The 27,895-nt window shown below is 49.0% G+C and overlaps 1 protein-coding gene across 2 annotated transcripts in view; it reads left to right on the top strand.

The window, feature by feature from the left end:
* Positions 1 to 27,895, top strand: part of PDE8A (phosphodiesterase 8A) — a 439,096-nt gene that overhangs the window by 125,270 nt on the left and 285,931 nt on the right. The window contains exon 1 of one of the 2 annotated variants that reach the window (XM_040342583.1): positions 12,016 to 12,716. The exons of the other annotated variant lie outside the window; for it this stretch is intronic. Coding sequence (XP_040198517.1) covers positions 12,552 to 12,716 — 165 coding nt within the window. The 5' untranslated portion in view covers positions 12,016 to 12,551. Of the gene's footprint in view, positions 1 to 12,015; positions 12,717 to 27,895 lie in introns of those variants that run through there. 2 annotated transcript variants of the gene reach the window in all.

The raw sequence follows: 27,895 nt of genomic DNA on the forward strand, positions 1-27,895 counted from the left end.
CATTGGGCAGCCAATTCTACCGGGGCTGAAGTGGTTAAGGGAGCCAAGGCATTTTAAAAGTGAACCTATATTTACAGCGGCTTTACTGGTTTATAACATTTATTATTTATTTTAAAGTTTGGTAAGTGCAAAGTTATCATTCATTCAAAACGATAGATATTGTAACTAAATAATACTCAGAAGAGCTATAGATCACAGTATACATGAAGAAGTCTTTTACGACGGGTCTCTTTTTCTGACACACATTTTTTTAACCACTTGCCGCCCGCCAATGACATATTGACGTCGGCAAAGTGGTTGTAGAATCCTGACTGGACGTCATATGACGTCCTCAGGATTCTGAGCCGCTGCGCGCCCCCGGGGGCGCGCATCGCGGTGATCGCTGTTGCAGGGTGTCAGTCTGACACCCCGCAACACCGATCTCGGTAAAGAGTCTCTCACGGAGACTCTTTACCACGCGATCAGCCGTGTCCAACCACGGCTGATCACAATGTAAACAGGAAGAGCAGTTGATGGCTCTTCCTCACTCGCGTCTGACAGACGCGAGTAGAGGAGAGCCGATCGGCGGCTCTCCTGACAGGGGGGGTTCGCGCTGATTGTTTATCAGCGCAGCCCCCCTCGGATCGCCACACTGGACCACCAGGGAAGCCCACCCTGGACCACCAGGGAAGGGCAAACTAAAAAAAAAGTCTGGGAAAAAAAAAAAAAAAAAGTCTGGGAAAAATAAAAAAGTCTGGAAAAAAAAAAGCATTAAAAAAATAAAAAAGATGCCAATCAGTGCCCACAAATGGGCACTGACTGGCAACATGGGTAAATCAGTGCCGCCCCACAGTGTCCATCAGTGCCACCCCACAGTGTCCATCAGTGCCACCCCACAGTGCCCATCCATGCCCAGTGCCCACCTATCAGTGCCCATCTGTGCCACCCATAAGTATCCATCAGTGCCACCCATCTGTGCCGCCCATGAGTGCCCATCTGTGCCGCCTATGAGTGCCCATCAGTGCCACCCATGAGTGCCCATCAGTGCCGCCCATGAGTGCCCATCAGTGCCGCCTATGTGTGCCCATCAGTGCCACCTATATGTGCCCATCAGTGCCGCATACCAGCGCCGCCAATCAGTGCCACCTTATCTGTGCCCGTCAGTACTACCTCATTGATGTCCATCAGTGCCATCTCATCAGTGCTGCCATATCAGTGCCCGTAATTGAAAGAGAAAACTTACTTATTTACAAAAAAATGTACAGAAAAAAATAAAAACGTAATTTTTTTAAAAAATTTTCAGTCTTTTTTTAGTTGTTGCGCAAAAAAAAAAATCGCAGAGGTGATCAAATACCACCAAAAGAAAGCTCTATTTGTGGGAAAAAAAGGACGCCAATTTTGTTTGAGTACAGTGTAGCATGACCGCGCAATTGCCATTCAAAGTGCGACAGTGCTGAAAGCTGAAAATTGGCTTGGGCGGGAAGGTGCGTAAGTGCCTGGTATGGAAGTGGTTAAACATATTTTAGGTCTTATGTATGTTTGCTCCCCAATTACTTGCAGACACATGATCATGAAAAGACAATTTTGCCATTACTTTGTGCTTGCACAATTAATACAACCCTTCAAATGCCTTACATTTTCTAGGCTGGTAACTTTTTCCAGCTGTTTCGTACATCTTGGGCCACAAGAAAATGCGACTTGTTATTGTTCATTGGAATACAGAATGTGCAAAAGATTATCATCAGAAATACTAAAATGATCAAATAATGAAACAATGAGCGCTGAAAGACGGCCATTAAAGATGAGCGCATCTTGTGTAACTAATGTGTAACTAATTCCGTGCAGTATTTTTTTTAAAGCTGATTCCCGAACTGATGCAGCATAGCGCAGCGCTGCATGTCAGAGCTTGTGGCTGATATCAAGGGCTCATTTACACTTGCTTCGGTTCACATTAACCACTTATTTACCAGCCACCATCAATTGATGGCGGCATAGTAGCTCAGCTGTTCTGACAGGACGTCATATGACGTCCCCGTCTTTAAAGCCGTTGGGGGCGCGCTACTTGCAACACGATGCACGTGCCCGGCGGTGGCGATGGCCTTTGGGGTGTGCGAGCTGTGCGGCCGCACAGGGCGCCATGGGCAACAGGGGCGCCGTGCGGCCATCACAGCTCACAGAATGTGAGTCGCAGTCAGTTACTCACATGATCATCACAGGAGTCCGACTCCTACGAGTCACAGCAGCAGGCGCTGCCAGGTCCCCCTGCCCTGAGACTGGGTGAAGAGCAACGCATCGGCTGCGGCACCTGAAAAAAAATGGCTGCTGCCGGCCCCGACAGGCACACTGCGCATGCGCCAGCGCTGCTCGGAAAAGCCAGAAAATGCTTGGCTATTCTCGGGCAGACAGCGCATGTGCAATGTCATCTAAGCGCCGGGCGGCGCCATTTTTAAATGCAAAGCCACACCGTCCACCGAAAGGTAAGTCACACTAAGCCCCTGGCCCTGCATGCATCTACTTTTTCAGATAAAAATAGCGCGGGACTTTCGAGGGGTCAGGTAAGTATAACGGGGGGCCGGTATAGTCGGAAGTTTTTTCACCTTAATGCATAAAATGCGATATACGATATATACGTATGCCATGAAGAAAAAAACCCTAATTTGGTGTGCATCAAGCGTAAGGTGATGATACGGATGCACCGGTATTAGATGTGCCACCGCCCCGATATTGTAGAATTGAACTAAGGACTAGTGAGTACTGGCGCTACTCTGTTACCAGGGACACACTCAGCTATACACTGTACTGCAACACTAAGGACTTTAACGCCCTTACCTATTATCCTTTCCATACCCATGGACTAAGGTCAGTTAGGTAGGCGATTATTTAGACAGATTTACCCATCTGTTTTTCTATGTCCGATTTAATACACTGTATGCACTAGCTGGGTGTGTGAACATATACCTGGATCAGATTCATTGTTCGTTGCTTACCAGCAATCAACTGCCATACCACCGCATGCAATTTAGTTCTGCTTTTTCTTTATGATTATACTCTCCTATCTGGTTGAAACAAATTTCCTTGTGAATTACAATCAGTGATAGGCCAATAAAAGACCGTTCGTTGATTACCACCAACGCGGGATACCCCTTAATGAAATATCTATGCTCCTGAGGAAGCGCTAATTCCATAAGCGCGCAACATGTCGAGCAAATCCTCCTAGTCCTCTGGACAACCATCTGGTCACTTGTTATATAACGTTTTTTAGAATTATGCTTTTTATCTTAAGCTTTTTATGTTAGAACTATACAATGTATGTGAACCGTGTGTGGTAAACCAGTTGTCAATTGAACTTCACTTTGTGATTTTTTATTTATAACGGTTTCTATGATATTTCTATATCTATAATAAATTTTTCTAGTTTTCTACAATTTTTGTATCGTGTGCCTTCATATACGTATGCCACCTCACAGGTGGTACATACAGGACCGTAGCCCATGTCTGTCCGTCAGTGAAGGTGTTTTGTGATTTATATACGCAGGGCTTTTTTTCTCAGAGAATAGGTGCGGGACCTCCTCCTTTCTGAGTCAATCCATTGACTCCGCCCCCTACCCACCTCCTAGTACCACCCCTTTTAGAGAATACAGAACCAAGTATCATTTTATAGTGCTAAGTATTTTGTATGGAATTTGTTAATGATAACAAGAAAAGCAGTAAAAAGGATCTAGCAACAATGGACACCCCAGTGACAATACACTCCCAACAGCCAGCATCAATAGACCCTCCAGCAGCCAGCAATATAAGACCCTCTCCCACAACAGCAGATCCCACTAGCAATGATTTACCCCCTGCAACATAAGACCCACCCCAGCAACAATACAACCCCCACTGGCAACAACAGACTTCCACAGCAACAAAAATAAGTCCCCTCCAGCAAAAATAGATTCCCCAGTAGCCAGCATTAATAGACCCTCCAGCAGCCAGCAACAAAGACACCTTCTTCAACAGTAAATCCCCCCCAGCAACATAAGACTCACCCAGCAACAATAGATCCCCCATGAACAACAGAAGACCAACCCAGCAACAATAGATCCCCTGTCCTCAGCAAATAGATTCCCTCCAGCAACAACAGATTCCCCAGCACCAGCATCAATAGATCCTCCAGCACCCCTTGCCATTACATATATGCAGTTCTGGAATTGCCGGAACTGCGTTCCTGCTGAAAAAAAGCCCTGTATATACGTATGCCACCTCACTGACGGTACACACAGGAGGACCATAGCCCATGTGGTCAGTCAGTGAAGCTGTTTTGTGATTTATATACGTATGCCACCTCACTGACGGTACACACAGGAGGACCATAGCCCATGTGGTCAGTCAGTGAAGCTGTTTTGTGATTTATATACTTATGTCGCCTCACTGACGGTACACACAGGAGGACCATAGCCCATGTGGTCAGTCAGTGAAGCTGTTTTGTGATTTATATACTTATGTCGCCTCACTGACGGTACACACAGGACCATAGCCCATGGCTGTCAGTCAGTGAAGCTGTTTTGTGATGGATGCCACCTCACTGGCGGTACACACAGGACCATAGCCCATGTGGTCAGTCAGTGAAGCTGTTTTGTGATTTATATACATATGCCACCTCACTGACGGTACACACAGGACCATACTAGGGTTGCCACCTGTACGGGAATGACCCGGACAGTACGGGTCTTGACACTTGTGCCCGGGTTTCTATCCTCCTGAAACCCGGACACAGCAGTATACCTCCAGTCCCAGTAGGGTTGCCACCTGTACGGGAATGACCTGGACAGTACGGGTCTTGACACTTGTGCCCGGGTTTCTATCCTCCTGAAACCCGGACACAGCAGTATACCTCCAGTCCCAGCCAGTGTGGGAACTCAGTGGGGGGTCCATACCTCCAGTCCACATCCCCTCCTATATCTTTCGAAGCAGTGCCGCTTTACGGCTCTATACGGCGCCTGCGCACCGACGTTCGGCTTCTTTCGGCAACTTGTGACGCGCAGTATGCGACGGTAGGAAGCCTGTCAATCAATTAGGAAGGCCCAGTCCCGCAGAAGACATACCCGGAAGCGGCGGTGAAAATACAGTATGTACGGGGATACAATTTAAAAAAAAACAGCCGATTGTCATTATGACAACGCGGCTGAATGTAATGTTAAAAAATTATTTTTTGTGGGAACCTCCGCTTTAATTCTAAAGGCTGCGGCTCCACCGCTGAGTGCTCTCTCTCTCTCTCCCTAGTATCCTTCAATGCAGGCTGATAAATAGTGCTGGCAGACAAGGGCACAGACAGGTGCAGTAGAGAAGATGTGTGGCTGCCGTTGCCGGGGCAGAGCGGAGCAGGGCATTGCAAGAGACAAACACATGGTCAGTGTTGGGGGTGCTCAGTGATAGTGGAGGGAGCAGTGTGGTGGGGGAAGTTAAGGTGCAGGGAATTTGGGTAGCTCAACAGGCTTCGGCAACCGTTTCTGCCTCTGCCCACAGTGGTTGATTCCAGACAGGATGAGTGGAATGGGTTGCTTTTAGCTTCCGCCTCCATCTGTCACCTGGGATTTCCCTGGTCCTAGCAGTGGGTAAGCGGGTGTTCCTGGCAGCTTCCTAGATATTATATGCTCCTTGCTCCTTCTCTATCAGCCTGAGCTCTCCTCCACCTCTCTGGCTGTGTGACCTAACTATCCAGCACTTTTTCACTCAGTTTCAGACAACTGTTCTCTAAGGCCCCATTCACACCTGAGCGTTTTGTCGCCTGAAGCGTGACGCTCCAAAACGCTAGAGGGGAAAAAATACATTATTCCCTATGGAGATGGTTCACATCTCCACTCCGAAACACCTGACGCCGAACGCCTGAAGCTCAAACAAGTTCCGGACCCTTTTTTGTCGCGCGAATTTGTCGCGCGAAGTACAAAAACGTCGGACGACGCTGTATGCGCCCTATAGGCTCACTATGCAAGCCGCTTAGGGCCCCGCAAAGCTGCGGAGGGCCCCCCAAATTACTAGAGGCCCTGCCTGGTGAGAAGTAATTTTACGCCCCTCACCCTGCTTCTCAACTCGCTGGCTGCATGGGCGAAGAGGTAAGAAGTCACCACCCCCGCTTCTCACTTTAACCACTTGAGACCCACGCTATTGACAAAAGACGTCAATAGCGCGGCTCTCAAGTGCCAAGTGGACGTCTTTGGACGTCTTTTAAAGTGCATTACCCGCGCGCGCCTCTGGGGGGCGCGCAGCGGGGAAACACTGTCCCAGCGCATCGCTCGGGAGCCGATGCGTGTACCTGGCGGCCGCCCCTGCCGCCGGGTACACGCGATTGTCAGTAACACAGCAGGGACGTGGAGCTCTGTGTGTAAACACAGAGCTCCACGTGCTGTCAGAGGAGAGAGGAGACCGATCTGTGTCCCTTGTACATAGGGACACAGCATCGGTCACCTCCCCCAGTCACCCCCCTCCCCCCACACAGTTAGAACACACCCAGGATACACATTTTACCCCTTCCTCACCCCCTAGTGTTAACCCCTTCCCTGCCAGTCACATTTATACAGTAATTAGTGCATTTTTATAGCACTGATCGCTGTATAAATGTCAATGGTCCCAAATTTGTGTCAAAAGTGTCCGATACGTCCGCCGCAATATCGCAGTCCCAATAAAAAAATCGCAGATCGCCGCCATTACTAGTAAAAAAATAATAATAAAAAAAATCATAATTCTGTTCCCCATTTTGTAGGCGCTATAACTTTTGCGCAAACCAGTCGCTTATTGCGATTTTTTTTATTTTTTACAAAAATACGTAGAAAAATACATATCGGCCTTTTTAAAACAAAAATTGGGATATTTATTATAGCAACAAGTAAAACATATATATATTTTTTTACAATTGTCTCTCTTTTTTTGTTTATAGCGCAAAAAATAAAAACCGCAGAGGTGATCAAATACCACCAAAAGAAAGCTCTATTTGTGGGGAAAAAAGGATGTCAATTTTGTTTGGGAGCCACGTCGCACGACCGCGCAAATGTCAGTTAAAGCGACGCAGTGCCGGAAGCTGAAATTTCGCCTGGGCACGAAGGGGGTTTATGTGCCCAGTAAGCAAGTGGTTAAAGGGGTGTTCCAGTAATTTTTTTATGTTAATTAAAAGTCAGCAGCTACAAAAAGTGTAGCCGCTGGCTTTTAATAAACATACACTCACCTGTTTCACGTTCCAGCGACGCGCTGGCCGGGGCTCCGCTCCTCTCCCCCCCCCCTCTCCAGCCGGCGTCTTCATTCAAAGTGTGGGCACCCAGCCGTGACAGCTTTTCGGCTTCATGGCCGGGCACCCACTGCGCATGCGCGAGCGTCACTGCGCATGCGCTAGCGGAGCTGCGCCATCCAATTGGACAGGCGATCGCCTGGGACCTGTCACGTGTCCCAAGCGATCGCCTACAAGGAGGGGCTGCAGAAAGGCGATTAGACTATTCGCCTTAGCAGCCCCTCGGCGGAAGGAGGAAGTGGGACAGGAAGTCCCACTCCTCCTGAAGCCCCCACACCCGCCCCCAAAAAAGTTACATGCCAAATGTGGCACGTAAGGGGGCGAGGAGTGGATTAAGCAGAAGTTCCGCTTTAATCTAAGAATGTAAGATGTAATTTGGGACAGCAAAACCCAACCCCCCCCCCCCCTCCCCCCGCTTCTCAACTTTAATCTTAATCTTTAATGTGACATGTCACTGTCGGCAGCATGTCATTTTGCTTAGGGCCCCAGGGAGGTCAGGATCGGCACTGAGCCGCGTACACACGATAGGTTAACCAGAGAACAACGGTCTGAAGGACCGTTTTCATCGGTCAAAACCGATCGTGTGTGGGCCCCATAGGTTATTTAACCATAAAAAAGCCAACTTGCTTTAAAATTTAACCTATGGGTTCCTAACCGATAGGTCAAAACCGATCGTTAGTATGCAAAACCATCGGTTAAAAACCCGCGCATGCTCAGAATCAAGTCGACGCATGCTCGGAAGCATTGAACTTCATTTTTTTCAGCACGTCGTTGTGTTTTACGTCACCGCGTTCTGACACGATCGGTTATTTAACTGATGGTGTGTAGGCACGACTGACCATCAGTCAGCTTCATCAGTTAACCTAAGACAACGGTCCTTCAGACCGTTCTCATCGGTTTGACCGATCGTGTGTACGAGGCTTTAGTGTCTGGTGTAGGATTTGGGGGGCCTGGGTGCATGTTGGCCATTATAGATTTGCTGTATGTATATACATGTGCTGGGATAAATACTTGGTACAGGACAAGCCATTACTGGCCACATCAGACCTCATGGGGAGAGCCCCAATGCCCCTTTAAGCCCTTTTCACAGTTAACACAGTTGGTCACACCCACTGTTTGCCATGGCACGATATGAGTGCCACATTACTACTTCCCTGGGGCACACAGAGGTGTCCCAGGTATTTTACAGTCCCATGATACATACTACTGGCTCGACCAAAAGGTGGCAACCCTGTCCCTAACCATAGCCCATGTCTGCAGAGGCGTTGCTAGGGGGGTGTGGGGGGTGCGGTCCGCACCGGGTGACACCCGCTAGAGGGGTGACACCATCCCGTTTTTTTTTAGCTGACATGCCCAGCCTGCCCTGTGCAATCCCAGCCTGCCCTGTACCACCCCAGCCTGCTCTGTGCCACCCCAGCCTGCCCTGTACCACCCCAGCCTGACCTGTATCACCCAGCCTGCCCTGTACCACCCCAGCCTGCCCTGTAGCACCCCAAACAGCCCTATACCACCCCAGCCTGCCCTGTACCCCCCAAACAGCCCTGTACCACCCCAGCCTGCCCTGTACCACCCCAGCCTGCCCTGTGCCACCACAGCCTGCCCTGTACCACCCCAAACTTTCCCATGCCACCCCAACTTGCCCTGTGCCACCCTAACTTGCCCTGTACCACCCCAATCTGCCCTATGCCACCATAACTTGCCCTATACCACCCCAACCTGCCCAATGCCACCCTAACTTGCCCTGTACCACCCCAACCTTTCCCATGCCATCACAACTTGCCCTATGCCACCCTAACTTGCTCTATACCACCCCAACCTGCCCTGTACCACCCTAACTTGCCCTATACCACCCCAACCTGCCTTATGCAACCCTAACTTGCCCTATACCACCCCAAACTACCCTATATCACCCCAACATGCCCTATACCACCTTAACCTGTCCTATACCACCCCACTACACCAACCTGCCACTATACCACTCTATACTACCCTAACCTGCCACTATACTGCCTATACTATCATTTACAGGGGCTGGTTTAAGGTGCGCCCTGTGCCCATGCGCTGCCTGCTTGGTGCTGGGCAGCATAGACAGAGGGGGGGTGACACCATGTTTTACCGCACCGGGTGACACCAACCCTAGTGACGCCACTGCATGTCTGTCCGTCAGTGAAGCTGTTTTGTGATTTATATACGTATGCCGCCTCACTGACGGTACACACATGACCATAGGGATCACTGACAGGCTGGCACCATAGGCCGTGTCTATGAGTGAGTGAAGCGGATGGATACAGATCACTGACAGGCTGGCACCATAGGCCGTGTCTATGAGTGAGTGAAGCGTATGGATACAGATCACTGACAGGCTGTCACCACAGGCCGTGTCTATGAGTGAGTGAAGCGGATTGGCTACAGATCACTGACAGGCTGGCACCATAGGCCGTGTCTATGAGTGAGTGAAGCGGATTGGATACAGATCACTGACAGGCTGGCACCACAGGCCGTGTCTATGAGTGAGTGAAGCGGATTGGATACAGATCACTGACAGGCTGGCACCATAGGCCGTGTCTATGAGTGAGTGAAGCGGATTGGATACAGATCACTGACAGGCTGGCACCACAGGCCGTGTCTATGAGTGAGTGAAGCGGATTGGATACAGATCACTGACAGGCTGGCACCACAGGCCGTGTCTATGAGTGAGTGAAGCGGATGGCTACAGATCACTGACAGGCTGGCACCATAGGCCGTGTCTATGAGTGAGTGAAGCGGATTGGATACAGATCACTGACAGGCTGGCACCACAGGCCGTGTCTATGAGTGAGTGAAGCGGATTGGATACAGATCACTGACAGGCTGGCACCACAGGCGGTGTCTATGAGTGAGTGAAGCGGACGGATACAGATCACTGACAGGCTGGCACCACAGGCTGTGTCTATGAGTGAGTGAAGCGGATGGCTACAGATCACTAACAGGCTGGCACCATAGGCCGTGTCTATGAGTGAGTGAAGCGGATTGGCTACAGATCACTGACAGGCTGGCACCACAGGCCGTGTCTATGAGTGAGTGAAGCGTATGGATACAGATCACTGACAGGCTGGCACCATAGGCCGTGTCTATGAGTGAGTGAAGCGGATTGGCTACAGATCACTGACAGGCTGGCACCACAGGCCGTGTCTATGAGTGAGTGAAGCGGATTGGATACAGATCACTGACAGGCTGGCACCACAGGCCGTGTCTATGAGTGAGTGAAGCGGATTGGATACAGATCACTGACAGGCTGGCACCATAGGCCATGTCTATGAGTGAGTGAAGCGTATGGATACAGATCACTGACAGGCTGCCACCACAGGCCGTGTCTATGAGTGAGTGAAGCGGATTGGATACAGATCACTGACAGGCTGGCACCATAGGCCGTGTCTATGAGTGAGTGAAGCGGATTGGCTACAGATCACTGACAGGCTGGCACCACAGGCCGTGTCTATGAGTGAGTGAAGCGGATTGGATACAGATCACTGACAGGCTGCCAATATAGGCCGTGTCTATGAGTGAGTGAAGCGGATTGGATACAGATCACTGACAGGCTGCCACCATAGGCCGTGTCTATGAGTGAGTGAAGCGGATTGGCTACAGATCACTGACAGGCTGGCACCATAGGCCGTGTCTATGAGTGAGTGAAGCGGATTGGCTACAGATCACTGACAGGCTGGCACCATAGGCCGTGTCTATGAGTGAGTGAAGCGGATTGGCTACAGATCACTGACAGGCTGGCACCATAGGCCGTGTCTATGAGTGAGTGAAGCGGATTGGATACAGATCACTGACAGGCTGGCACCATAGGCCGTGTCTATGAGTGAGTGAAGCGGATTGGCTACAGATCACTGACAGGCTGGCACCACAGGCCGTGTCTATGAGTGAGTGAAGCGTATGGATACAGATCACTGACAGGCTGGCACCATAGGCCGGGTCTATGAGTGAGTGAAGCGGATTGGCTACAGATCACTGACAGGCTGGCACCATAGGCCGTGTCTATGAGTGAGTGAAGCGTATGGATACAGATCACTGACAGGCTGGCACCATAGGCCGGGTCTATGAGTGAGTGAAGCGGATTGGCTACAGATCACTGACAGGCTGGCACCATAGGCCGTGTCTATGAGGGAGTGAAGCGGATTGGATACAGATCACTGACAGGCTGGCACCATAGGCCGTGTCTATGAGTGAGTGAAGCGGATTGGATACAGATCACTGACAGGCTGCCACCACAGGCCGTGTCTATGAGTGAGTGAAGCGGATTGGATACAGATCACTGACAGGCTGGCACCATAGGCCGTGTCTATGAGTGAGTGAAGCGGATTGGATACAGATCACTGACAGGCTGCCACCATAGGCCGTGTCTATGAGTGAGTGAAGCGGATTGGATACAGATCACTGACAGGCTGCCACCATAGGCCGTGTCTATGAGTGAGTGAAGCGGATTGGATACAGATCACTGACAGGCTGCCACCATAGGCCGTGTCTATGAGTGAGTGAAGCGGATTGGATACAGATCACTGACAGGCTGCCACCATAGGCCGTGTCTATGAGTGAGTGAAGCGGATTGGATACAGATCACTGACAGGCTGCCACCATAGGCCGTGTCTATCAGTCCGCACACACAGGTACCACAAGCCGTTTAAACTCCCCTCCGTGCCTGAGCCCCACCCATCCCGGCTTTGCGCGCCGCTGATTGGTCTCCTCTCATCTGATTTGCATTGACGTCATTGAAGGCCGGAGGGCACCCGCCCGCGGAGCTGTCATTGGCTGTGGCCGGGTGACAGCGGCGGTGAGGAGTAGTACGGGAGGGCAGGCCGGTAGGCAGAAGGGAGAGAGAGGCTCACACTTCACACTGCAGAGCCGCCCGCTGACAGCGCCAATCATTAGTCCCCGGGGTATGTGTACCCGGTGAGGGGGCGGAGAGTGCGGATGTCAATAAGCCCCCCCCGATCCTTCTCCGCTGGAAGATGATGAGGAGGAGTCCCAGCTAAACACCGGGCCACCGATGAGCCCCATCACCGGGGAAGGGCGTGGAGAGGAGCCGTACCGTCCGATCGCCCCCGGAGATCATGTTGCCATGCTGATGCTGAAGATGGAGCGGGGGGGATGTGAGCTGGGATCCCGATGAGGAGCGATCTCCACCGATCACCGGGCCCCGGGACATGCGGCACGGCAGAGGCGGCACCCCGCAGGCTGCACCGTACCGAGGACTGAGCGGCTGAGATCAGCAATCACTGCACCGGGACCGTCATCATCATCATCACCGGACTGAGGAGGTCCCAGCATGGGCTGTGCTCCGAGCATCCACATCTCCGACAGCAGGGTGGTCTACCACAGCGGGAAAGAGTCCGACGAGTCCCCCAACCAGACCAACACTCTGTCCCAGCAACACAACCACTCCGTACCCCCCGGATTATTCATCAAAGCCTCGCACACCTCCACTTATAAGGTGAGGACTAATCCCAGGGACAGGGGGGGGGGGAGGGACAGATACAGCATGGACCCCCCATCACCGACACCCCCCCCCATCACTGACAACCCCCCCCCCCCCACACACACACACACAACCACTCCGTACCCCCCGGATTATTAATCCCTGGGACGGGGGGGAGGGACAGACACAGCATGGACCCCCCCCATCACTGACACCCCCCCATCACTGACACCCCCCCCCGACGTAACCACAGGAGATGGGACCCCCCATCACTGACCCCCCCCGACATAACCACAGGAGATGGGACCCCCCCATCACTGACGCCCCCCCCCCCGACATAATCACAAGAGATGGAACCCCTCATCACTGACCCCCACATAGCCACAGGAGATGGGACCCCCCATCACTGACACCCCTCCACCGACATAACCACAGAAGATGGCACCCCCCCCCCCCCGACATAACCACAGAAGATGGCACCCCCCCCTCCCCCCTGACATAACCACAGAAGATGGGACCCCCCCATCTCCAGACAACAAGGGGGGCGGGGGGCGGCATAGGCCTTTTATATGCTGCAATGAGGTGATAGGCTGCCAGGCGATGGTATTTGTGCAAAGTAGATCTTCCGTAATCCAAGACTTCTAATTCCCATTCCCCATGACAGGTGGTGGTACAAAGGTAAGGAAGCAGCAGGGTGGCACATGTACCATTCAACCCATCCACCACTGGAAAATCATAGGCCTTTTATATGCTGCAAAGGGGTAAGCCCTTGGTAAAGTAGATCATCAGTAATCCAAGTCATCTTATAGACATTTGCCATCAATCAGAATGCTTTCCTAGCGGCATTTAACTGGGCATCACAAATGTCAGCTGCAGGCCATTCAGGGTAACTTCCTTATAAGCCAGGCAGCTGGTCGTACCATCTCTGTTCCTCTAGGAAGGAGAACAGGCAACGTAAGGTGACATCAGGACGGTGCATCCATCGTAGAACCCCACCGCCGGCACAAGGAGACCTGGACGGTAGCCTAGGCATTTGGGGGGGTCAATGGGCTGTTTTATGTAAAGTAGATTGTGGTTCTCAATCCTGTCCTTTAAACAGGCCATGTTTGCAGGTTTTCCTTTATCTTGCACAGGTGCTTTAAATCCGAGTCGATGGCTTGGAATTTGGACAGCTATTTAAGAGAAATTCCCAAAACATGGCCTGTTGGGGGTACTTGAGGACAGGATTGAAAACCACGGAAGTAGATCGTCTGTAATTCAGGTCTTCTAATTCCCATTCCCCTTTGATTGGGGGGCAGAGGTACACAGAGTAGGGAAACGGCAGGGGATGGGACATTAACCATTCAAGCCCACCGCCGCAAGTGGGCCTGGGGGAGGCATGTGCTGCAAAGGGTTAATAGGGTGTCAAGCGATGGTGTTCATGCAGGGATGGTATATCCACTGTAGAACCCTGCCGACGACACAAGGGGGTCTGGGTGACAGCGTATTTTTTTTTGGGCTTCTGCAAAGGATTAAACGGCTGTCAAGGGACATGCTTTGGTAAAGTAGATCATTCATAATCTAAGTCCTCTAATTCTCATTTCCTCTCTTTCCAAGGGGGCATTTACCTGGGTATCACACATGCCATGTCGAGGAGAACGGGCAGAGATTTTTAGGTAGATTCAAGTACATCTGCCTAAACTTGCGGCCGCGTAGCTTAGCCTGTTTAGGCTACGCCGCCGTAAATTAGCTAGGCAAGTACATGATTCTCAATATACTTGCCTGCTAATATACGGCGGCGTAGCCTAAAGCGGGCGGGCGTAAGGGCGCCGAATTCAAATGTGTTGGAGGGGGGCGTGTTTGATGGTAATGAGGCTTGACCTCACGTTTTTTACGTTTTTTTTTATTTTTATTAACTGCACATTTCCCAGTGTGCATTACGGCTACGTACGCCGCACAGGCCTATTGATTTAGACGTGGACGTAAACGACGTAAATCCCGATTCGCGGACGACTTGCGCAAACGACGTAAAAAATTTGATTCTCGCGGCGGGAACGGCGGCCATACTTTAACATTGTTATTCCACCTCATAGGTGGAATAACTTTAGGCCTGCTAATGCCTTACGGAAACGGCGTAAATCGACTGCGGCGGCCGGGCGTACGTTCGTGAATCGGCGTATCCCCTCATTTACATATTCTGCGCCGACCGCAATGGAAGCGCCACCTAGCGGCCATCCAAAATATTGCAATCTAAGATAGGACGGCGCAAGCCGTCGTATCTTAGATATGTTTAAGCGTATCTCTGTTTGAGCATACGCTTAAACATAGGTCGGCGTAGATTCTGAGTTGGGTCGGCTTATCTACTGAGAAGTCGGCCTAACTCTACCTGAATCTACCTAATACAATGTAAGGTAACAGCAGGATGGTACATCCACCATAGAATCCCACCGCCAGCACAAGGGTGCCTGGGGGGGCAGCATGGGCCTTTTGCCTTCTACAAAGGGTTAAATCGGCTGTCAAGTGTCAGATTGTGGCTTGTAGAAGTGATCAAGATACAGCCTTTGGTAAAGTAGATCATTCTTAATCGAAGTCCTCTAATTTTGATTTCCTCTCGAAGTTCTTTCCAAGGGGGCATTTACCTGGGTATCACACATGCAGCCTTTGGTAAAGTAGATCATTCATAATCTGCCATCTGATTAGAATGCTTCATTGGGGGCTATTTAACTGGGCATCAGAAATGTCAGTTGCAGGCCATTCGGGATACCTCCTCTTTATTTGTCAGCCAGGCAATTCATCTCCCCATTTCTTCTCCTAGAGGAGGGAGAGCAGGCAGGTTATGGAGACAGCAGGATATTACATCCACCATTGAATCCCACCGCCGGCACAAGGGGCCTAGATCGCAGCATAGGCTCTTGGACGGCTGTAAAGGGTTAACAGGCTGTCAAGTGACAGCTTTCCGCTTGTGCAAGTGATCGCCAAAGTAGATCGTTCACATAGGTGTGCGCAGCCTATTGCATTAGGGTGTGCACCCCAAATCTCAAACACACATGAACGCCACCCGCTGTCACAGAAAGGAGGCTCTGGTGGTGGGAGACAGTTGATTGGGAGCATATTACGTTACGCCCTAAATACGGGTGTAACGTGTTCCTACTGTTGAACCTAGCCTTTAATGTAATGGGGGCATTTACACTGGCCACTGTCATCCCCAACCACCCACCTGGTGCTTTCCCTGGATAATGCTAATGCGCATGGGGTGATTAGGGTGTGCCCTGGCACACCCTGTGCGCATGCCTATGATCGTCCATAATCCAAGCCCTTTCATTCTCATTTCCTCCTGATCATAGGGCCAGATTCACAAAAGAGATACGACGGCGTATCTCCTGATACGCCGTCGTATCTCTGAGATGCGATGGTCGTATCTATGCGCCTGATTCATAGAATCAGGTTACGCATAGATAGCCCTAAGATCCGACAGGTGTAATTGACTTACACCGTCGGATCTTAGGCTGCAATTCCAGGCCGGCCGCTAGGTGGCGATTCCATTGCGGTCGGCGTAGAATATGCAAATGACTAGTTACGCCGATTCACGAACGTCCGCTTTGCCCGTCGCTCTAAATTTACGTAGTTTCCGTAGAGATACGCGGCGTAAAACTAAAGGTGCCCTCTAGGTGGCCTAGCCAATGTTAAGTATGGCCGTCCTTCCCGCGTCAAAATTTTTAATTTCACGTCATTTGCGTAAGTCATCCGTGAATGGCGCTGGACGCCATTTACGTTAACGTCTAAACCAATGACAGCCTTGCAACGTCATTTAGCGCAATGCACGTCGGGAAATTTTAGGGACGGAGCATGCGCAGTACGTTCGGCGCGGGAACGTGCCTAATTTAAATGGTCCCCGCCCCATTTGAATTAGGCGGATTTACGCTACGCCCCCGCAAGTTTACAGGTAAGTGCTTTGTGAATCAAGCACTTGCGCTGTAAACTTGCAGCGGTGTAACGTAAATGGGATACGTTACGCCGCCGCAGCGTAACGCATTTGTATGTGAATCTGGCCCATAGTTCCCAATGGACCATTTAACTGGGCGTCACGAATGTCAATTTCAGGCCACTTCTGCCTTTCAGAGTTTCTGCATTCTTATTTGTCAGCCAGGCAATTAATCTCGCCATTTCTGCTAATGAGGGGTAATACCTCTGAGGAGGACAGGAGGGAACGAGGCCAGGTCATGAAGGAAGGGATACACAGCGGCAGATCCAGTGGCAAAGTAACAGCAGGGCATTAGATCCACCGCTGAGCCCCACCACCCCACCAGCGTAGGGGGGCCTGGATGGCAGGGTAAGGCCTTTGGGCTACTGGAAAGGGTTAATACGCTGTCAAAGGACAGGCTTTCACAAATGATTGGCAAAGCAGATCATCTATAATCCCAGTCATTTAATTCCCATTTCCCCTTCATCAGAGTCCTTCCCGAGGGGCCATTTAGCCGGGCATCACAAATGTCAGTTTCGGGCCACTTCCCTGCTTCCTTATTTGACATGCAGGCAATTAATCTTCCCGTTTCTGCTAACGAGACGCACATTCACGGCCATTGTTTACTAACGGGGTGTTTTCATCGGGAGAGGAGAGGACAGGGCAAAAATAAAGGAGCGAGAGAACGCCAGAACCTATACTTAGCGTGCTTTTGCAATAAGCACAGGGCTTACCTCTTCATGTCCTTGACTGTACTGCAGGTCAGTTTTTATATAGCTTCTATGTGTCTGGATGATAAACGTCGGCAGGCAAATATTGATATTTGTATAGGTATTTTTTTGGCACCATTTACTAATTGCTGAATGAAATATTTAACATTGGGAAGAAAAGCAGCTTGTTTGAGGCTGTCAGCCGGTTAGATGGATAGGGGACCAGGGAATTGGCAAAACCTACTCAATGCAGACTGTCTCTTTCATTCGAGGGTTTCAGCAGGACGGGCATTCTGTGTTCTTAGGGCCCAGCGTTTAACCCCCGAGGAACGCCAGTCACCAGAGAGATCGGCCTCCAAATAGGTGGACCAGGAAAACGTTCTCACTCTTCTACCATTGCTTTCTTATGTTGTCTCTCTTTTGGTCTTATGTGATTTCTATGGTTTTGTACTGTATTGGTTTTATGGTGTGTTATTGTTGTTTTATTATTTGATTTTAATTGTGGTACATATTTTATATTGTTACTATGTTAATTTATGCCTGTAACACTCGGTCCTGTTGTGAATTGTTAAGGTCTGGAAGGTGATTCTACGCTATACAAGCAATAAGCAATAAACAATAAACAACAAACACGTTTTATCGCACAATAAATAACAACCAATTGGGAACCAGGAGACTTTCCTAATAGAAAATATTTAAAGCCGGAGACATATTTTTAGCACTTTTTTATTTTTATAATATATATATATATATATATATATATATATATATATATATATATATATATATATATATATATATATATATATATATATATATATATATATATATATATATATATATATAAAAAATGTATAAATTTTATAAATTTGTATAAAATATATATTATATATAATAATTTTATTTTTTTGAGCAAAGAAAAGCATGAATTAACCACTTGCTTACTGGGCACATATACCCCCCTCCTGCCCAGGTGAAATTTCAGCTTCCGGCACTGCGTCGCTTTAACTGACAATTGCGCGGTCACGCGACGTGTCTCCCAAAACAAAATTGACGTCCTTTCCCCCCCCCCCCCACAAGTAGAGCTTTCTTTTGGTGGTATTTGATCACCTCTGCGGTTTTTATTTTTTGCGCTATAAACAAAAGAGAGCGTCAATTTTGAAAAAAATACAATGGGCCAGATTCTCCAATAATCTGCGGCGGCCTCGCGTTAGCTATTTACACTACGCCGCCGCAACTTACTGGAGCAAGTGCCGTATTCCTCAAGCACTTGCTCCGTAGTTTGCGGAGGCGTAGTGTAAAAGGCCCGGCGTATCCCCGCGTATTTCACAGGGGGCGGCTTATATTTAAATTAAGCGCGCCCCCGTTTCGATCGAACTGCGCATGCGCCGGGCTAAAAATAGCCCAGTGCGCATGCTCCAGTTCTCGGCGGAAAACGTCAATGACGCCGACGTGTGCGTCATTGACGTAAAGTCGTATTCAAGAACGACTTAGGAAAACGACGTACCCGACGGGAAAAAAAGGACATGACCCGACGCCATACTTAACATGGCATACGTGGGACTGGCGTAAGGTTACCCCTCATATAGCAGGGGTAACCTTACGCAAACGACGTAAGCGACGGTTACGCGACGCAATTTCGTTCGGGAATCGGCGTATCAGGCTCATTTGCATAAACAAATGAGACCTGAACGTAAACGCCACCTAACGGTTGGTGGCGAATTACATTTAAGATCCGACAGTGTAAGTGACTTACACATGTCGGATCTTCAGCGTATCTATGCGAAAATGATTCTAAGAATCACTCGCATAGATACGCGGGTCAAAAAAGAGAGATACGACGCAGTTTCCTGAGATACTCCGTCGTAACTCTTCTGAGAATTTGGCCCAATATTTTTTACTTGTTGCTATAATATCCCAATTAAAAAAAAAAAAAAAAAAAAAAAAAAAAAATTTCAGTCTAGGCCGATACGTATTCTTCTACATATTTTTGGTAAAAAAAAAAAAAAAAAACGCAATAAGCGACTGGTTTGCGCAAAAGTTATAGCGCCTACAAAATAAGGGACAGAATTATTATTTTTTATTTTACTAGTAATGGCGGTGATCTGCGATTTTTATTGGGACTGCGACATTATGGCGGACACATCGGACACTTTTGACACATTTTTGGCATCATTCACATTTATACTGCGATCAGTGCTATAATAATGCACTAATTACTGTATAAATGTGACTGGCAGGGAAGGGGTTAACACTAGGGGGTGAGGAAGGGGTTAAATGTGTACCCTATATAGTGTTCTAACTGTGGGGGAAGGGGGGTGACTGGGGGAGGTGACCGATCTGTGTCCCTATGTACAAGATACACAGATCAGTCTCCTCTCTCCCCTGACAGGACGCTGTCTCTGTGTGAGCCGGCAATGAGAGATGATCTCATATGTTTACATATGAGATCATCTCTCATTGGCCGCACAGATCGCCTAACAAACGGCCACTCCAATTGGCCGTTCACGGCGATCTGTGATTGGCTGTGTCCAAGGGACACGGCCAGCACAGAGTTTCCCCGCTGCGCGCTCTGGAGCGCGCGCGGGGAACGAGGAAAGGGGCGGACGTCAATTGACGTCCTGTTGGATTTTCAGGTCCGCGCTGTAGCCGTCATTCGGCTATAGCGCGGGCCTCAGGTGGTTAAAGGGGATGTAAAGGTTTGTTTTTTATTTTCTAAATAGGTTACTTTATAGCGGAGGTTCACCCACTGGGGCGACTCGTCAGGCGACTCAGCCGCCTGACAAGTCGCGTCCCATTCTATTCAATAGAACCGTTCTAATAGGGGCGACGCAAGTCGCTCTGACTTAGAAAAAGGTTCTTGTACGACTTCGGGGGCGACTTGCATTCACTTCATTTTGCAAGTCGCCTCTGAAGTCGTCTTCAGGACGCCTTGCCCAGTCGCCCCCGAAGTCGTGCCGCCGCAATGTGAACCGGCTCTTAAACAATTATATACCATTCCATCCAGCATACTGCCGACATGTACAGTATGCTGTTTTTTTTTTTTTTTTTTTTTCGCTGTACATACATTTTTATACTTTGTTTTCTTTTCAGACTCCCGCGGGGAATAGGCGTTCCTATGAAGAGGCGTAGATGATTGACGTGCGGATAAGGCGCGCCACGCGTTCCGAAAATAGCCGAAATGGGACTCGGCTATATACGGCGCCTGCGCAGTCGGCTCCTAGTCTGTGCGCAGGCGCCGTATAGAGCCGAGTCCCAGTCCGGCTATTTTCAGAACGCGTGACGCCCTTAATCCGCACGTCAATCATCTACGCCTCTTCATAGGAACGCCTATTCCCCACGGGAGTCAGAAAAGAAAAAGAAGTATAAGACGGTATGTACAGCGAAAAAAAAAAAAAAAAAACAGCATACTGTACATGTCGGCAGTATGCCGGATGGAATGGTATATAATTGTTTTAGGGTGAACCTCCGCTTTAAGCTTGTGCATTGTTGGTTCACTTACCTTTTCCTTCCATTTCCCTTCAAAATGTTTGTTTTCTTTGTTTTCTTTGTCTGAATCTCTCACTTCCTGTTCCTCCCCAGTAAAGCTGTTCAGTAAGCTGTTCTAAATCACTTTCCACCGCTCGGATGATGGTGGAAAGCTTACTGAGGAGAAACAGGAAGTGAGAAATTCAAACAACGAAAAAAAAAAAAGAAGGGAAATGGAAGGAAAAGGTAAGTGAACCAACAATGCACTAGCTTAAAGGAACCTATTTAGAAAATAAAAGACGAACCTTTACAACCCCTTCAAAGCGAATCCAAAATTGGGAAACATGTCAATAACAGCAAAATTGTATACAATTCATTCTACAGGAAATAATAAAGAAATACAGTACATAGAACCTTTTCATTGAAATGTAGCACTTTTTTTTTATTAATCACAAAAATTAGATTTTATTTAAAGGTGATAACATTTTTATACATTCTATGCATGAAAGTAAAAAACCTTCTGTTTGTTGCTCCCCCTGAAGCCCCCCAATACTCACCTGAGCCCCCCCTCTATCCAGCAATGTGCAGAAGAACCTCAGCTGTCCCTGGACACCCTCTCTTTATTGGCTAGTAGCCAGATTCATGTAGACCTGCCTAACGTTAGGCAGGCGTAGCGTATCTCATATACGCTACGCCGCTGTAAGTTAGAAAGGCAAGTGCTGTATTCACAAAGCACTTGCATCCTAAGTTACGGCGGCGTAGCCTAAATGTGCCGGCGTAAGCGCGCCTAATTCAAATTGTGAAGAGGTGGGCGTGTTTTATGCTAATGAATCGTGACTTGACGTTTTGAACGAACGGCGCTTGTGCCGTCTGTGGACGTATCCCAGTGCGCATGCTCCAAATTACGCCGCTAAGACTTATTGGTTTCGACGTGAACATAAATTACGGCCAGCCCCATTCACGGACGACTTACGCAAACAATGTAAAAATTCGACGTGGTTCATACTTAACATTGGCTGCGCCATCTTTGTGGTGGTTTATCCTTACGCCTGAAAACGCCTTACGTAAACTGCGTATCTTTACTGCGACGGGCAAGCGTACGTTCGTGAATAGGCGTATCTCGCTGATTTACGCCTTCTATGCGTAAATCAGCATACACGCCCCTAGCGGCCAGCGTAAACAGACAGCTAAGATACGACGGCGCCGGCGGCCGTATCTTAGCTACATTTAAGCGTATCTCTATTTGCGAATACGCTTAAATATTCTGAGTAACGACGGCGTATCTACTGATATGCCGTCGTATCTCTACGTGAATCTGCCTATATGACAACAGCAGGAGCCATTGGCTCCCACTGCTATCAGTCACAGCCAGTGAGCCAATGAGGAGAGGGTGGGGCCGAGCCGTGACTCTGTTTATTATGAAGGCATAGAGAAAGGTTTAGGAGCAAGCATGCACCAGTGCTCCTGTAGCAAGCGGCTTGTTATTGGAGCACTGGTTAAGGGGGAGGAGCCAGGAGAATCGGTAAGGGCCCCGAAAAGAGGATGATCGGGGGGTGCTCTGTGCAAAAATACTGCACAGAGCAGATAAGTATAACGTGTTTGTTGTTTGTTTTGTTTTTTAAAGGCGAACATTTAATACCATTTAGGTATATATGATCCCAGAATTTTTTTTTTTTTTTTTTTTTTTCATTTTGGATGAAGTAGGAAAGTGTTAAAACCCCTGTCAGTTTTTTTTTTTTTTTTTTTCCCCCTCCTGCATATTATCCTTATTTAAGAGATTTCCCTTCATTCCTGTCCTATATACACAACAGAAAATAAGTGGAAATGATTCAAAGTGAAGTAAATCCTTTTCCTGCGATTCATTTACGTCGGGGTCAGGCTCTAAGGCCCCTTTCACACGGGCTGTCCAATCAGATCCGCCTATCAGTTTTTCAGGCAGACCTGATCCCACCCTCTATTCACCCCTATGGGAAGCGGATGTGAGCGATGACATGTCCGCTGCTATCCGATCCTGACCGCCAAATCCCAATGGATGGAGGTCCTATTACAATGAAATACCGCCCTGCTTTCTATAGTCACATCGGACATGCGCTTGTGGCGCGGTCCCAATAACCTTATCGGGGGCATTTGGCAGGTGGAGCGCCTACTGAGCTTTACATGATGTTGAAATAAAACGCGTGCAGCACAAAGCGATGTAAACATGCCGGTCTGAACTCTTCTGTTTGGCATTACGGTAAATGACAGATTTGGCTGTTCTCTCTGTGATGCAGACGCCCAGGTTTTTGCCGCAGCCCTCTTGCCCGTGTGAACTGATTATTGGACGGTTCTTACCATTGAAGGATTTCCTCTTGATTTATGTTTTGTTGACAACTCACAATGTAGGATTTCCCTTTCTGCAGTGAGAATGGTCACAAGATGGAGAGGGCGAGTGTACCCAGCCAGGACAATCCGACGGGCAGAGACACTTCCTACTTTATACACATCTAGAATTAAAGGTTTTGGATTTAGTCACTTCCTTAACCACTTCCATACAGGGCACTTATACACCTTCCCGCCCAGACCAATTTTTAGCTTTCAGCGCTGTTGCACTTTGAATGACAATTGCTACACTGTACCCAAATTAAATTTTTATCATGTTGTACCCACAAATAGAGCTTTCTTTTGGTGGTATTTGATCACCTCTGGGATATTTTATTTTCTGCAAAAAAAAATAAAAAAATGACCAAAAATTTAGAAAAAAATTGTTTTTTTTTGTTTGTTATAAAACATTGTACATAAGTACGTTTTCTCCTTCACTGATGGTACTGCACTGAAAAGGCGGCACTGATGTGGTGGCATTGATGGGCGCGGATGGGCACTGATAGGCGGCATGGATGGGCACTGATAGGCGGCATGGATGGGCACGGATAGGCGGCATGGATGGGCACGGATAGGCGGCATGGATGGGCACGGATAGGCGGCATGGATGGGCACGGATAGGCGGCATGGATGGGCACGGATAGGCGGCACGGATGGGCACGGATAGGCGGCACGGATGGGCACGGATAGGCGGCACGGATGGGCACGGATAGGCGGCACGGATGGGCACGGATAGGCGGCATGGATGGGCACTGATAGGGGGCATGGATGGGCACTGATAGGGGGCATGGATGGGCACTGATAGGCGGCATGGATGGGCACTGATAGGCGGCACGGATGGGCACTGATAGGCGGCACGGATGGGCACTGATAGGCGGCACGGATGGGCACTGATAGGCGGCACGGATGGGCACTGATAGGCGGCACGGATGGGCACTGATAGGCGGCACGGATGGGCACTGATAGGCGGCACGGATGGGCACTGATAGGCGGCACGGATGGGCACTGATAGGCGGCACGGATGGGCACTGATAGGCGGCACGGATGGGCACTGATAGGCGGCACGGATGGGCACTGATAGGCGGCACGGATGGGCACTGATAGGCGGCACGGATGGGCACTGATAGGGGGCATGGATGGGCACTGATAGGGGGCATGGATGGGCACTGATAGGCGGCATGGATGGGCACTGATAGGCGGCACGGATGGGCACTGATAGGCGGCACGGATGGGCACTGATAGGCGGCACGGATGGGCACTGATAGGCGGCACGGATGGGCACTGATAGGCGGCACGGATGGGCAGTGATAGGCGGCACGGATGGGCACTGATAGGCGGCACGGATGGGCACTGATAGGCGGCACGGATGGGCACTGATAGGCGGCACGGATGGGCACTGATAGGCGGCACGGATGGGCACTGATAGGCGGCACGGATGGGCACTGATAGGCGGCACGGATGGGCACTGATAGGCGGCACGGATGGGCACTGATAAGCGGCACGGATGGGCACCATCGTATGTGTTGTACTAATGGATGCCAATCAGTGCCAAACAATGCCTGCCAATCAGTGATGCCCATTGTGGGCACTGATTGGCATCCATTGGGGCACTGATTGGCATCCATTTTTTGTGTCCTTCTCATCCCTGGTGGTCTAGGGTGGCATACTTTTTTTTTTTTTTTTTAAATCCCTGGTGGTCCAGTGGGCATCCCTGGTGGTCCCGTGGGCATTCTCGGGGGGGGGGGGGGGGGGCTGTGCTGATAATCGATCAGCACAAACCCCCCCCTGTCACAGGAGCAGCCGATCGGCTCTCCTCTACTCGCGTCTGACAGACGCGAGTGAGGAAAAGCCGATTACCGGCTTTTCCTGTTTACATCGTGATCAGCCGTGATTGGACACGGCTGATCACGTGTTAAAGAGACTCCGTGAGAGACTCTTTACCTTGATCAGTGTTGCGGGGTGTCAGACTGACACCCTGCAACAACGATCGCCGCGATGCGCGCCCCCGGGGGCGCACAGCGGCTCAGAATCCTGAGGACGTCATATGACGTCCAGTCAGGATTCTACAACCACTTTGCCGACGTCAATTTGTCATTGACGGGCGGCAAGTGGTTAAAGGGGTTGTAATGGAATTTTTTTTTTTTTTTCATAATAAGCATCCTTTACCTGCAGACATTCCTCTTTTCACTTTCTCATTGTTCGTTTTTGCTCAGAAGTTGCTCTATTTCTTCTCTGTTCTGCTTGTCTGATTGTGTGGTCAGTAACGTGCTCGCCCCCTCCTGGGAACTAAATCTGTGCAGCAGGACGCTCTCTACGTGTTAGAGACTTCATTCAAGGAGGTGTGAATTACTGGGCGTGCCGCAATGCATACTGGGAAATGTAGTTTTTACATGAACGAGCGCCGCAAACCAGGAAGTGAATGAGAGAACAGAAACTAGAACGCCGGAGGTGATATAGATGAAGGAATTTAATAGGTATTTACTCGTTTTATAACAGAATCATTACACTATTCTGTCTGTCTACCTTGCAGACATTAATTTTAGGCAAAAAAAAAATTTCCTTTACAACTCCTTTAACATAGTGTAGAGACCAATTAGAGACAGGCTTTCAATAGTCTAGATTTCTCAGTGAAGTTTGGAAAGTCATGGCAACCAATGAGAAATTTTAATATCTGAGTAGACTATTGAAAGCTTATCGCTAATTGGTTAGTAAGGATTACAATACAAATTTGCTCTTTGTATTATTATTATTATTAATGTATTACCCCAACTGAATTTATGAGTTTGTTGCAAATCGCCCCTATTTATTGATATTTTGTGAGTAAGTTGCAGCCAAAAGTTCTATTCTGATTTGGGGACTGGCTCTATTCATGCTCTGGGTTCTTTCTTGTATTTTTTCATTTAAAGCAGGATAACAACTTGATAAAAAATAATAGCAAGGAACATGTGTGTGTGTGTGTGTGTGTGTGTGTGTGTGTGTGTGTGTGTATATATATATGTATGTATATATATGTGTGTGTGTGTGTGTGTGTGTATATATATATATATATATATATATATATATATATATATATATATATATATATATATATATATATATATATAGCACTTGCAGTTGTGATTATATGATAGACAACAACAAATAGAATTGTCAAAGTGAAATGCCGAATGCAGTCTCTTGCAACATGCTAAAGTGCTCCAAATAGGTAAAAGGGGCTTGGTTTTTGAGGTTTTAGCACCTTGTGGGCAGAGCTGCGAGTTTTTGATCACATATATTTTTTTCACATTTGTAGTATTTTCAATGTATTTGTAGTATTTATTGGTTTAGTACCGTATTTTCCGGCGTATAAGGCTCCATTCACACTTAGGCAGACAAATTTGCGGCGACAAATCGCGGTACAAATAGCGGCGTTTTGTACCACGATTTGTGGCGACAAAACGCCGGTATTGTCCGCCTAGATGTGCCCCAGATTGACCCCCTCTATGGAGATGGTTCCCATCTCCTAGCCGAACGCCGAAAGCCGCCTGAAAAAAAGGTCCGGGACCCTTTTTCAGGCGTCCGGCGTGGGGATGTGAACCATCTCCATAGAGGGACATGTGTTTTCATCCCTCTGGCGGCAGCGGCGTAGCACTACAGGCGTTAAAACGCCTAGATGTGAATGGGGGCTAAGACGACCTTTTGGATGCAAAAAAATGCATCCAAAGTCGGGGGTCGTCTTATACGCCGGTACCTGTCTCCGTCAGGCTGCGGGCATTCATGATTTAAAAGCCGCGCCTCCTCCTCAGACTGTTCCGCGATTGGCGGAACACTCATTTTCCCAGCAGGCTCTCTGTTCAGTGTTCTGCCAATCACGGATGCCTTCTCATCCTCGGGCGAGAGGACATTTGTGATTGGCGGAACACTGAACAGAGGCCCTGCTGGGAAAATTAGTGTTCCGCCAGTCGCGGAACTGTCTGAGGAGGAGGCGCGGCTTTTGTATCATCGATGCCCGCAGCCTGGAAGTCAAAATCTGAAAAGAAAGTAAGGTAGGGAGATCGTCTTGGCCGGCACAGTGGAGGCATGTGATGGCACATTGGAGGCATGTAATGACATGGCACAGTGGAGGCATGTAATGACATGGCACAGTGGAGGCATGTAATGACATGGCACAGTGGAGGCATGTAATGACATGGCACAGTGGAGGCATGTAATGACATGGCACAGTGGAGGCATGTAATGACATGGCACAGTGGAGGCATGTAATGTAATGGCACATTGGAGGCATGTAATGTAATGGCACATTGGAGGCATGTAATGTAATGGCACAGTGGAGGCATGTAATGTAATGGCACATTGGAGGCATGTAATGAAATGGCACAGTGGAGGCATGTGATGGCACATTGGAGGCATGTAATGACATGGCACAGTGGAGGCATGTAATGACATGGCACAGTGGAGGCATGTAATGACATGGCACAGTGGAGGCATGTAATGACATGGCACAGTGGAGGCATGTAATGACATGGCACAGTGGAGGCATGTAATGACATGGCACAGTGGAGGCATGTAATGTAATGGCACAGTGGAGGCATGTAATGTAATGGCACATTGGAGGCATGTAATGTAATGGCACATTGGAGGCATGTAATGTAATGTAATGGCACAGTGAGGCCTAAAAAAAGCCTGTTCCTGTCAGCGGTTGTTCTGGCTACCCCTCAGCTTCCGGAAAGACTAGTATG

Source organism: Rana temporaria, chromosome 3 (assembly GCF_905171775.1).
Source record: "Rana temporaria chromosome 3, aRanTem1.1, whole genome shotgun sequence".
Lineage (NCBI taxonomy): Eukaryota > Metazoa > Chordata > Amphibia > Anura > Ranidae > Rana > Rana temporaria.